Source organism: Ipomoea nil, unplaced genomic scaffold, assembly GCF_001879475.1.
Source record: "Ipomoea nil cultivar Tokyo-kokei standard unplaced genomic scaffold, Asagao_1.1 scaffold2921, whole genome shotgun sequence".
Taxonomy (NCBI): Eukaryota; Viridiplantae; Streptophyta; class Magnoliopsida; order Solanales; family Convolvulaceae; genus Ipomoea; species Ipomoea nil.
Window position 1 is genome coordinate 2,296,245 of NW_017619349.1, and position 13,101 is coordinate 2,309,345.

Consider the following 13,101-nt stretch of genomic DNA (forward strand, 5'->3'; position numbering starts at 1 on the left):
TTTACATTTACATCGATGCATTACCAATTTTATATTCATATTTTTTTGGAGTGGCGAGGAAATCTCGCATCACCTTTCTGATTACCAAATCAACAAGCTCACTAACTTAGTTGGATTGCACATTTATATTCTTATATACCTAGTTAACTAGTTTAGGGACTAATTTTATTTTTATTCCATTTAAAAATGGGAGGGGTTAAAATAGAAACACCCGGGTATGGGGTGGATTTTTCTCCAAAATTAACTTACAAATCGAAATCTCTAATCTCCAGGAGCCGGTTAATTCAGTTGCCTGTTCGAGTGTTCGGGGAAAAAAAAGTTCTCATTTAGATTCATAGAAGATTGAATAGATGGTGTTTTTGCAGATCGAGTGCGAATTGAATCCCTAAATTGATGCAACGAAAAACGAAGTCCTTTCCCTAAGATGGAAACCTCTTCATGAGAAGTGCTCCTGCTCACTCTGTCACTTTTTGCTTCCTGGAGTTGAGCTGCCATCTTTTTCGGATCAGATCACGTGAATTGTTGGTACTTACAAAGGTATGCTTGAAATGCAGATCTGAATAGTTTTCTAGAAAGTTTTTAAAACTGTTAGTGCCCTCTTCTGTTGATCGGGGATTAGTGTGGTGATTTAAGTCCAATTGCAATGGAAAATCCAAAGGAAGTTGACCCAGAACTTCAAATTTTCGAATTGGAAAGAACTAACAATGAGTCAAGATTTGATGATGATTTTCATTCCATGAGTGCACTTGAAATTTTGAGAGAAACCGTGTGGATTCTTCGGTATAATTCGATGGGGTTCATATCTATCATGACTTTATTGATTCTCCCAGTATCTGCCGTGCTTTTGTCTAATGTCTTGGTTAATCAGTCCATTGTGATGAAACTGACAGTAAGGCTTTTGCTAGTGGTGAGATCGAGTGGAATTTCACTTGGGCATTTTGTCAAACAGTATGGTCATAAGTTTTCAGAAAAGGTGGTAGCTGCTGCAGTGTCTTTCCCTCTATGTGCTACTTTCTTGTTGCTGTCAAAAGCTGCAACTGTTTACTCAGTGGATTGCACTTATTCACGGGAACCGTTTGATTCTTTGAAGTTCTATCTGATAATCACAAAGATTTGGAAGCGAATTGTCTTCACTTACTTGTGGGTATGCACTGTTATTTCTGGTTGTGTCACTTTGTTTCTTTTGCTCCTTGTTGCTGTTAGCACCATGTTTTCCATGTCTGGATTACCATCAAATTTGATCTTATACCCTGCAGTGGTAGTTGGAGTGATCTTCGCAATAATTTTAGCAAATTGCATAGTTATTTGCAACATTGCTGTTGTGATTTCAGTGTTGGAAGATGTATCAGGACCACAAGCATTGCTTAGGTCCAGGTCCCTCATCAAGGGGAAAACACAGGTTGGTCTCCTTATATTCTTAGGAACAACCATTGGGATGGCATTTGTGGAGGGTTTGTTTGAGCATAGAGTGAAGACTCTAAGTTATGGGGATGGATCTTCAAGGATATGGGAAGGGCCCCTTTTGGTGGTAATGTACTCATTTTTGCTGCTTTTGGATTCCATGATGAATACGGTTTTCTACTTCTGCTGCAAATCCTATAGAATAGAAACATCTAATGAAGAGACTCAGCCAGTTCTGGAACCCTCTAAAATTTCTTCAACATCAACTGAAGTTCAGTGAAACTATGTTCTTGAATAATTGAATTTATTGTGACTTGCAAAGCCACCACAAGTTGCTTGTGAGCTGAATGGAGATGCTATCTGAAAGGTGGATTTGTCTATGTTGCTCTACTACTCTTTTTCCTACATGATAAAATGCTTCAGAGATACGAATTCTGCAAAAATGGGCAGTCAAAGAAATTGAATTGAAGACTGGTAATTGGAACTGCCTCTCTCTCTCTCTCCTTTAATCTTAAACGTCTTTTGGAAAACCTTGTTCATAAATTACAAGTATAGACCATGTATTATTGATTTATTGTATTATATATATTACTTCCTTTCACAATAAATAGTTTCCCTCAATCTAGTGTGGCAATTTTCTCTTTTTATTTCTTGTATTTGTCTGCTAAGTAGTTCCTGAAAATTAAGGATGTCTGTTATACTCTTAGTCTCTTACCCAATGGATAGCCTTGTTTTTAACTTTTAAGACATGTATTGCTGTAGCTCTGTACCCGTAGCCATTGATTTTGCTTAATCCTTGATATTGGCAATTTGTCATACATAAATGTATGGAGAGTGTATTAGGTGGAAGACTTGTTGGCATTAGCCTTTAGCCATAATTTGTACACTCTAGTATTTGGTTTCTAAGGATTTAAAACATATTTGAAAATAGTGAGTATTGATATGGATTTTACTGCACATGTACAGTATCTACTGTCTTGGAAAGTTAAATTTCTTGTTCAATATGTTAATTTGATTTTTCTTTTTTAATTAATTGGTAAGGGGTACATGATAGGTATTCAGGGATTTGAAGGTATTGGTATTATAAAATATCTCTTTGTTGCCATCCCTACTGAAAATGTTGGATTTTTTATGGGGGCGTTGTTGTTTTCAATTAGGGAGTACGTAGATCATGCAAATTTATAAAAATCTTGTGTTAATTGAACTTCAAGTTGCATTATAGGATGGATATAATAGAAGCATTTCCTTGTCTGAGAAAATGCCATATTTATAGTTGCAAATTCAAAATGGTTTGTTGTGCTTTTGCTTCTTTTTCCTATTGTGCTTCTGCTCAGGCTTTTCACTTTTGCCGAATGACTTGATCGATATCAAATCATTGAACAATTTATAAATCACATGAACCCAGGCTTTGAATGTCTGCAAATAGATAGGTTTGTGGTGTTCGCTTATTGGTTATGCTAATCACATAGCAACGCATCAGCATACATCAGCTACCTGCCACGTATTTTGAAAGATTTCCTCATAGCTAGCTAAGGCGAAAGAATCTCCAGGTAACACCTCATTTTACTATACAAGTATGCTTATCTGAGAATGTTTGTGATAAACTTTAATTTGTTATTCTTTGACCTCTTAGCTGCATGCTGTCTTTTGCCCTTTTTTTTTTTTTTTTTTTTTTTTTTTTTTTTTCGCTCTTCTAGTCCAGCCTTGCCCATATGGAGGAGTTATAAAAGATAACCAAGTAAATGTGGGTATAATTATGTTATATATATATAATATCGTTTTGGTTTAAAGTTATGAGATAACCTATGGTACATTATTGTAAGATCATATTTTGAAATTATGTCAAGATAATATGATTAACTTAATATCATAGTTGCCCTTATTTTTAATAGTCCAAAACCCCATTTAACAGAGATGGGAAGAATCACCACTTTCAAAATAATTGAGAGGGCTAATGTGGATACATGAATAATTAAAGGGGAAAAAAAAAACACTATAAGCATACATATAATTCAGGGGGAAAGTGTCATTTTCCCAAGAAATAACTACCTAGCATCTCTTTTTTCTTCCCCACTCCACCTCCTTCATAGCTATGAAACTTCATTAATGACTTCCAATAAAAACTAAATGATCATTGTACATGTATTGTGGCATCAAATAGTGAAGGTAAATGCCAAGACCTTGTAGTCTAGTGGCACCAAGTTGCTCTCCTATATGGGAGGTTGTGAGTTCGAGCCTTAGTGGAGGCGCTATTGACTCTTTGTGTTTTAGTAGGTTGAAAAAGTAGTTATGAACATATATTACATCGGATACATGTTCATTTTTAGTATACTGAATGCTCATTTTTAATTTAGAAAATAGTTGCTAGTTGATTGAGTTAGTTGGTTTAATTAGCTGATAGTATTAGTTGGTTGTAGAAATGTGTTTTGATAAATTAGCTGTTTATTCTTAGTTGATTACATGTAAAAATAACCCATAAAAACACTAATAATAATAATGAGAGTTGTGGCTCCCTTTTGTGATGTTGGATCAAAATTTGATCCCACATCAATTTTCTATGTAATTTGGGGTGTTGAACTTCTATATAAGAGGACTCTTGCTTTTAATATTGCCCATCCGATGTTCCCACATTGGATGGGCAACAAAACGGGAGCCCAAGACTCTTTTTACACCTTTATGAAAGGAACTTTAGATGAAGTAGTTTTTTTATTAAAAATAAAAAATAATTCTTGAGAGAAGTTGTGTTTTGGAGAAATAATTTCTTTTTCCAAAACGTTAAGTTGAAATGCTGTTCAAACCAGCATTTTGGTTTGGATGATTAGTCATTTACCAAACAATGTCTAAATGTTTATTTTTAAGTAGAATACTTAAAAATGAACTTTTAGTATATTAAAATTTAATCTTTAAAAAGTAAACAATGTATTAAAAATGAACACTCAATGCAGTAAAAATGAATCTTATGGCAGTGGTTTAATGATTGAATAGTGAGATTCTTGACTTGGCTTAGCTGAAAAAAGGTTGTGGTTTTCCATTTCGGGTTTTCACGTTAAAATCCTTTACTCATTTTATTTATTTACATTATCTAGCTTAAAGAATGGTTTATGTTGTGATCATAGGACTAATTTATCCTAAAAATGTGTGTACTTTATTTATTTATATGTATATAAATGCACACGTATGTGTATATTTATTTATATAATTAAAAAGATAATCATCAATCAAACTATGTTAATATTATACGGAGTACTTTTCAATCTTAACCAAGCAAAAATCGAATACATTCATGATTTGGTTCAATGAATGTTTTGATGTAATTTAATATTCTCATGAATCTCATATAGTCTAAGAATTTGGGGGCAATACTTCTCAAAAATGTCACAAAAAATTAAGTAAAATACAAAATTTAGGAAAATTTAACATTTCCTTAACCAAACAAGAGGTGAAGAGTATATAATACATTTATGAACTATTAAGTGATGTGAAATAATTTGAACCTAATATTGTGTGATTCAAAAGACATTCTTTTTAAAGCGGGAATATATGCAGTACAAGTTTAGTGTTTTGCCAATATCTAAGGTAAACAAATATTGTAAATTGCAAAAGGTATCTATCAGCAATAGCTGTATAGTTACTAGAAGACAATGATAAAGCTTGTAGCTTCTGCGGGCATGTGTGGGGATTGGGGAAGGAACAGTTTTACATCATTTTATAATTTTATCACTCTAAAGTTACCAGTTTCACTTGGAATTTCACATCCTTGGTACCAGTGTAAACACAAAAATGGAATTTTTATATGTATAACAAAAAATTCGAAAATCAGGTTACAACAAGTATCAAAAGTATGGGTAAATTCTCTATGTAGTCTCCTGATTTTTCACTGAACATCTCAATCGCTCTATTGAAGTGCTTCCAGATTTCAAATGGCTTGATCTTTAGCTTGTTCTTTGTTGAAAGAACTTCGAATTCAATTGGTTTGATCTTCATTAGAAAACATCAAATTCAAGATTAATGTCAACCTTTGTAGAGCTTCAATATGCTTCTCCTAAAAGGTTAAATCTCTAACGACAAGGCCCGACCCGACAGAACATTTAGGAGGATGTAATTTGTAAATCACAGTGACTCAATAACTCAGCAGACAGGGCCAAAGGCTGGTGCGCACAAGTGATCTGCCCTCGCCATACTGCAGTCTGCCATTGACGAGGTTTGAACCTTGGTCTCTTTTCTCAAATACTGCCTACTGAATCAGTGAGCTAAGCCCGTACGGTCAAACCTAAGACTATTTTGTTGATGGGCCGTTCTGTGTCCGATTGCGACACCACAGGCTGTAAGGAATCTCTGCTGCATCTCATCAACACTTGACTTCCCATCTTCCTCTCACTAATCTATCTTCTTCTACATCTATTGCTTTATATTTTTGTTGTATATGAGTCTTCAACAATAATTTTTGTGGAACTGACAAAATTTGAATGTCATGGTTGAAAATATGCCAACTTTTTGAAAGTTGGACAATACTTCTTTGTGAAATGCATTTCACCTATTTTTTAAAAATTTGTTTAGACTAGGCAAAAATAGAAGTTGACGTGAAGCACATTTAGTGAGTAATAATGAAAGCTAACAAATAAACATATTATATAACCTGGGTAGTATAATTGTGATAATTGTTTGGAAAATGTAAGTCAATGGACTTTATTTGTAGTTCTCAAATATTTATTGGCCCGGCAAAAGCTGGTTGCTCTCACATTGTGGCCAGTGAGACTCGATTTCTAGTCATTTTTTTTAAATTTTACCCCTATGACCAATTGAGCTGTCTATCCGGGCATTTGGCCTCTATTATTTAAATGTGATATGCTTGAGTTAGAGACTTTTATAATTAACTACATATCAATACTTATTTTACTATTATATATATATAGTGGGTTGGGTGGGGTTTTATGCTGGTTTTGTACATAGAGACTGAATCCAACCCGATCTATTGCCTGCAGGTTTACTTTTTAAAGACTCACTATCCACTATCAAAAAAAAAAAAAAAAAAAAAAAAAAAAAAACCATACAAGGTGGATTCGGGTAGATATCCACGGGGCGGAATGAAATTATCATCCCTAGAGATAAAAGCTAAGGAGACAAGGATTTTTCACCAAAAATTTTCAAGACTCATTTTATTCATTGGTTATCGTGAATTAATCATCCTTAACAAAATGTTAAGAGATCGAACATTGACCTTGGGTATGTAGTAGCTTTAAATTTTCAAAAGTACTTACAATTTAACGAAGAGATCAGTCACTGTATCTGATAGTGAATACTCTAAAATTTTTTATTCTTTTTTAATACTATCAACTATATTACAATGTTATCCTACCACTATGATTTGATTCTGTGACCTTACTTCAAGAAAACTAGAGCCACAGAAGCACAAATTGAGTACAAGATGCTTGACAAAAAAAATTACTTATAAATCAAATACATAAAACAATATTGATTGTTGTGGCATCATCCTTTTCATTTTGATAATTGAGAAAATGACAAGTGTAAGTGATGTCCCCACCAAGTGTGAGTGTAGGCATCAGAGATAGATTCAAAGGCTCATTAATTGAGTAGAGGTAGAAAGAAGGTAGAAATGAGAGACAAAAAGGGAGTGGAAAAGTCAGAGCTTTACGAGGCTTTACTATAAAACCCATCGTTTCTTGGCGTTTGTTTTGTTCCATACTCCTATCCTCTCCTGTACTGTCACTGTTAGTTTCTGTATATTTATTTCTACACTACACTCTCTCTCTCTTCAAAAAAAAAAAAAAAAAAAAAAAACACTCATTTATTCTCCTACATCATCACCCTTGCCTTGAACTACTTTTGCCTTATTCCATGCACAACTAACATATATATATATGAATTGGGATAATATAATTGGGATCAAATGCCTGCAAAGGACTAGCTCATAGTATTTGGAAAAAGATGATGGATCTCTTGTGCGTAGCGGCATTTGGTCCTGTCTGCTGAGCTGTTGAGGTCACCGTAATTTACATCCTCTCAAATGTTTTGTCGGCCAGGTTGTGGGGTTCTTGGGGTTGGGAAACCTTTTGAGAGAAGAATTGGGATAAAATGAGAACAACCCTGAGAACTGTAGAAAAAATGATCTGTCCATCTAAGATGATCAAATGCTGAAAATTAATGAAAACGAGAAAAATGCGGTGACATTTATATATGTAGTATTACGTAATTAAGATTGTGTATTTGAAAATGCTTAACAGTGCAATCGTGGATAACTAAAGTGCATTTAGAAACTCTTTTAGTGGCACGGAGAAGGAAGGTGATAAGAATCAGGTAGTGCCTTTTCTGCACTTAAACTATTTCCAAATGCACTGTCAATCATTTATAAAATGTTTTCCCCTTTTTCATTAATTTTCAGCATTTGATCATCTAAGATGGACGGATCACTCCCGTCTTATTAGTTAGTTTCTCAACTAGCACATCGCTCACCCTCAATTAGCTTCCCGATTTTATTATTCCCTCTTACATTTAATTTACATTTTGCTAGTATTAAATAGAGTAGATCAAATATGTACTATTCAACAATAACAATGGATTTTGACCTAGCCCAGCCTAAAAACACTCATAATTTTTTCCTTTTAAATTTTTACATAAAATGTCTTGTCTAGTTTTTTCTTTTCTACTATTGATTCTCAGTATGCAGGTTGTCCCGAGTCAATTTGTACTGTCAAACCCTACATGAGGGTTATAGACTTATAGTATAAAAGAAAATGATGCCTTTCTCCACCTTGTTGCATGAGGAGCAGTGTTTACACAGTGAGCTTGAAGCCTTTTTGTATAGTAGCACAGCCCTTTTTGTCAGACTTTATTCTACTATTTACTGCTCAAAGGTATTTGCACTGCATTTGTAATTGATTCAATAATTATTGCCAATGCCCACCCCTACATCCTACCTGTCTCTACTCATATCAACACCATCAATATAATTGTGACCTTTCATCCCACTATATCATGCACTTCAACTATAAAATATTCTCAAAAATTCCTTTGCTTCTTTAGAGCAACCACAAATCCTTAGATAGAGATTTTAATTGATTTTTGCAGAGTTGATTAGGAGAGAGAAGGGAAAGGAGGAAAAAACTAACGTGCCTGTGCAACGCACAACTAATGAGACAATTTTGGTTATCCCCCCCCCCCCCCCGCCCCCCCACCAAAAAAAAAAAAAAAAAAAATCAAGTCTTGTAGGAGAAACTCAACATTCTCTCTCTTCCACATGGATGTAAAAGCTTCAAAAACTATCCAAAATCCTCCTATTGGGGATGCATTATGGCATTTCCAACTGTTGGAGTTTTTTTTCACAATTTTTAAGATACCAAATATGATAAACAGGTGGAAAAAAAACATTTGCAGGTCCTTTATGCGCCCAACAGGCGTGACAGGTGCACCGAACGCGCAACTACTCCAACTATTTTTTATTTTTCTTTGCCTCTCTCCTCCACCTAAGCCAAAAATTATTTTAAAAGGAAAAAAAAAAAAAAAACCCCTCTTGAAACATTTAAGCCAGATGACCAAATGTAGCAACGATTTAGTCACCGGTGGCCAAAAACTAAGCCAGATGACCAAATGTAGCAACGATTTAAAAGTGAAAAAATCAATAGTCAACGACCAGACATGGAATCGTGCAACCAAAAGCGGGTAAAAAAAAACTCTTGCAACTGAATTTTACATGAAAAGCAACAGTACATTTTGAGATTAGAATCCTAGCTACTAGCCTAGCAGTAAAACATGAGATTTCTAATACTCTCAGTAAGTTTGGGTAGTGGGATTGTGTTGGGAGGGGTAGCTCTAGAGATGGTGGAAAAAGTGTTAGAATCTGAGCGTTCAAGATAGAGCCTACCCCTATATGCAGCAAGGTGTGCATAGTAAGCTGGGGGCACCAAAGAAATAGGCTTTGTACACCTCACAAAGGTGTAGCAGAGATTATAGACCAATTTCTGGAGCTCATCAGAAGTGAAATGGTTTTCATCCCAGAGAATATGGTAATGGATTGGTCTGCTTGTGCCCTTAACTCCCCAATGGGAGCAAAGATAGAAGTCAAACTCTCTTGGGTGGGTAATCACAGTGTCCACAACAGTGCCTGGAGGGATGTTTTCATTACTGTTCTTGAGTGGTGATGATGGGAACAATCTTGTGTGGTGTCTTTTCTGCACAACTGCAAGTGTGATGGGGGGTTTGTAGTTTGGGAATCTCGAGCAAGCCGTTTGGATTGCTTGGAGTTCGTGTTGGAGGACTTTCGAGAACTGGGTTTCACTCACTCCGTCTCTGAAGAAGATTATTCTCTCGGGGAGCACGAAGTGCTCCCCAAGGAAATCGTGGAGGATTTCGCCCACCATTTCACTCAAATCCTCGATCATTTCTTGCCTGTGGGTTTGGGACCTCATTCTCGAGACGTACTTGTTGGCTGCGGGCCAGTTTAGGCTCCCAACCACTGCAGCAACCGAGGGACTGGAGTCGTCTAACGGGTGGGGGTGAGTAACATCAGCTCCCATGAAAATGGCGGGGCGATCGTGTTGGAAGAGCCTCGGTATCTGAGAGGGCAATGAGTTGAAGAGAGCCACGGTGCACCCCCCGAGTTTGGCGTTGATCTTGAGAGCCAAATTGGCAAGAAACTGCGAGCAATGCTTGCCAAGGTTCGGGTATAAACAGCACTGGGATACCACACCGATGCTCGTCTCAGCAATTCGTTTCAAGTCTGCATATCCTCGGTGTTTCCTCTCCATAACGCAGATAAGAAGCTGAAGATTGTTCGACGAAGATCTATACATCTTCTTGAGCTTAGATTCCAGTTGCCTTACATTATTGAGCACATGCATTGGCTCAAACTGTGGGCTAACCACCATGTTCTTGTTGAGGAAAATGCCTAATTGCTCACACCTCTGAGACAATTGGTTTACAAACTTTGGTATGTTCGCCTTCTGATCAATGGTGCCACCGAAGCTGATCAATCCCCATCTCTCGACCCGAGTCCCTTCAAACACATGGCTATCCATAAGGTTCCACTGTCGATCATGGCGGGAAGGAACAAGATGCCTCACCTGCCCACCATCCCCGAGTTTAAGCTTGGGAGGCTGCAGAATTCTCCCATACAATTGAGTCATTTCTCTCGAAATCCCAAGTTTGAATTGTGTTTCTTGATTGCCGCTGTCAGTCAAGACAACATAACAAACAATCAATAATGTAAGACAACATAACAAACAAACATAGAGGCCTGTGAACGACAAAGTCCAGCACCCTGCCTCTCGAAAATGTAGTGGTATACAGAAACAAAGTTGCGTCTTTGCAACAAACTACAACTTTTGGTATAGTTGTAAGCGTTTGATCTACAAGTGGTACCAGAGTTTAGGTTAAGTCCAGCACCAGGTGACTAGGAAATTGTTGGGGGAGGCCTAAAGGGCTCCCGGATCCTAACACAAAGAATTGAAGCAAAATTAACTTTACCTTGTTGGTCCAACTGGTCCTGTCATGACTCCATCTATGATAGCTTTACGCTCTCTTGGTCTTTGACAGCCCATTTTAAGAATTCTAGCAGTCTGATCATCAGAAAGCTTCCCAAGAAACTTCTGCCCTTCACAAATCACACAAAGCTCCATAGGAAGATAGCAAGGCTTGCTCCTACTTGTCTGCAAACAAGGCAGGTTTCTAAACTGAATATCATAGCTATAGTGATCCTTGAAATAGTCCACGAGTTTTAAACTCGTTCCATCCCGATCAGGAAACCATAGATCCTCGGTAAGGTGTTGGGTTAAACCATAAACGCGGTATCTCTGCACGGTTTCTCTATGGCAAACAAACACCCTAAGGTTCTTAAGTGCCTTCTCCACTTCTATCCTCTCTTCAGGCCTCAAAATCCTCGTCTTTCTTTGAGACAAATCATGGAGAAACTCGAGGCGTTTTTCCAAGTAAGGGATCACTCCAATGCTCTCATGGAAAGCTGTGACCGAGAAATCGACATTGAGAGCGAGGCCTTGTTGGGTTGGCCTAAGGCTCTGAAAGAATCCCCTCAGTGCCACAGCTCCTCCCCCTATCTCCTTAGCCCCTCCCGTTGAGCTCGAGTAGAACGATCGCCCCGATGACAAGCACTTCTCCGTGGGGCCCTCGCGAAGCACAACATCTAAGGCATGGAGATATTCTTGAGGGAGTGGACTCCACTCATTATCATCATCATTGTTCAAGTAGCTTTTGAGCTTTGTGCCATCAAATTTCGATACCAGTTTGATGTTAACTCGAAACATCTTGTTTCCATGAATGGGAAGACTAATGTAGAGCTCAATCCTGTCATCTTGGAGCTCAACCGGGCTGTATATAGTCCTCCTGCCATCATAAACCGGGCAAAAACCAGAAGCAATAGTCCCAACAATGTTCTGTTTCATCATCAATCGAGCCACCTCCTTGGATGGACTCGGGGAGATTTCCACATCATAGTGGAAAATCTGTTGGGAAGGATCGAACCGGACAAGAAAATGATTGGCAAGCAGAGAGATAACCGGCCCTTCCACACCCCCACAATCTGGTCTTCTTGCCACCATTAATGAACATTCTGGGCTTCCATTCTTTTCCCCACCATTTCTTAGGACTGCCTTTGAAGCTGAAATTCATGTTGAATTCCAGATTAAGAAGACAAAATTTACACTTTTTTCTTTTGGTTATATTCTTCTTTATAACAGTAAAAAGGCAGGTGTAAACAAGTAAAGATTTCTTTCTTTCTTTCTTTTTTGTAATAGTTTTTGCTGTGCAAAACTACTGTTATGTCCTAATATACAGAAAACACATATATATCGCAAGAACATTCCATATTTATGTACTAAAAACACGTGCAATTACAGTAAAAAGAGAAAAAAGGAAAGGGCTTTAATCATATACAGAGACTAACCTGGTGGAGAAGAGAAATGTTGAAGATCAGGCTGAGAAGGGGTGGCAAAAGGAGGGTTATTGTGGTTGAATGGAGGTTTTTGGGAGTGGGTTTTTGGTCTGAAAGTTTGGGTTTGAGGGAGAGGGAGGGTGGGGGGGAGAGGGAGGAGAGGGGGGTAGTTCTGGTATTGGGTATGACTGAGAAAACCAAACCCAATTCTGTTTAAGCTGTGATAATGGTGGTGGGTTTGAGAGTTGGGTCTGAAAGTGGTTGGTTTAGATGTGCATTTGGTGTTGGAGTCATTTGATTGTTCTTCCATGGGGGGTGTGTTAGAGTTGGAGACAGAAAGCAAGAATGAGCAAAATGGATTGTTTGCATGAGAGAGATATGTTTGTTTCTGAAGATGAAGAAGCTGGCTGGCTTCTGATATCACTGAGGGAGGAGGAGGAAGCAGAACAGTAATTGCAGAGAGGGGTGGGGCTGCCTTTGGATTTTAGCTCATTGTAGATGTAGTTTTGTCAGTCAGAGTTCAGTCTTGATGGAGATTTTTCTTTTCTTTTCTTTTTTATTAGATTTCTCGGCTCGAGAACCCTTATCCGAGAGCGCTGAAGGGAGTAAATCACGAATCATTCAATCAGTCGTAAGCTTTAGTCTTTGCCTGCCAATCTTTTTTTGGGTTTTCTGTCTCCCAATGACCCCTAATGCCTTCAGTGAAAATCGAGCCTTCACACTGTTGCTGGAGTAAGACTTTTAGGTGACCCTTAAACCACTATATCCAAAGGTACTGGAAGAGATTAATCGCAAATCAT

The 13,101-nt window shown here is 37.5% G+C and overlaps 2 protein-coding genes across 2 annotated transcripts; one reads left to right on the forward strand and one right to left on the reverse strand.

The window, feature by feature from the left end:
• Positions 1–221: 221 nt before the first annotated feature.
• Positions 222–2,107, forward strand: LOC109160910. Its single transcript, XM_019309173.1, has one exon. It carries the CDS (start codon positions 644–646, stop codon positions 1,679–1,681), a length of 1,038 nt encoding a protein of 345 aa, XP_019164718.1. The 5' UTR covers positions 222–643; the 3' UTR covers positions 1,682–2,107.
• A 6,956-nt stretch (positions 2,108–9,063) lies between these two features.
• On the reverse strand, positions 9,064–12,760 carry LOC109160905 (protein argonaute 7-like). Its single transcript, XM_019309166.1, has 3 exons — positions 12,314–12,760; positions 10,882–12,028; positions 9,064–10,584 (listed from the first exon to the last, which is right to left on the reverse strand). Exons 1-3 carry the CDS (start codon positions 12,609–12,611, stop codon positions 9,156–9,158), a joined length of 2,874 nt encoding a protein of 957 aa, XP_019164711.1. The 5' UTR covers positions 12,612–12,760; the 3' UTR covers positions 9,064–9,155.
• Positions 12,761–13,101: the final 341 nt, after the last annotated feature.

Bases quoted from the DNA above. Each gene is read 5' to 3' on its own strand.
- LOC109160905 (XM_019309166.1), bottom strand. From the start codon at position 12,611: ATGGAAGAACAATCAAATGACTCCAACACCAAATGCACATCTAAACCA. The intron at 12,029-12,313 runs GTTAGTCTCTGT...CATGAATTTCAG, and splicing joins ACATTTCTCTTCTCCACCAG to CTTCAAAGGCAGTCCTAAGA. The intron at 10,585-10,881 runs GTAAAGTTAATT...CTTGACTGACAG, and splicing joins GGACCAGTTGGACCAACAAG to CGGCAATCAAGAAACACAAT.
- LOC109160910 (XM_019309173.1), top strand. From the start codon at position 644: ATGGAAAATCCAAAGGAAGTTGACCCAGAACTTCAAATTTTCGAATTG.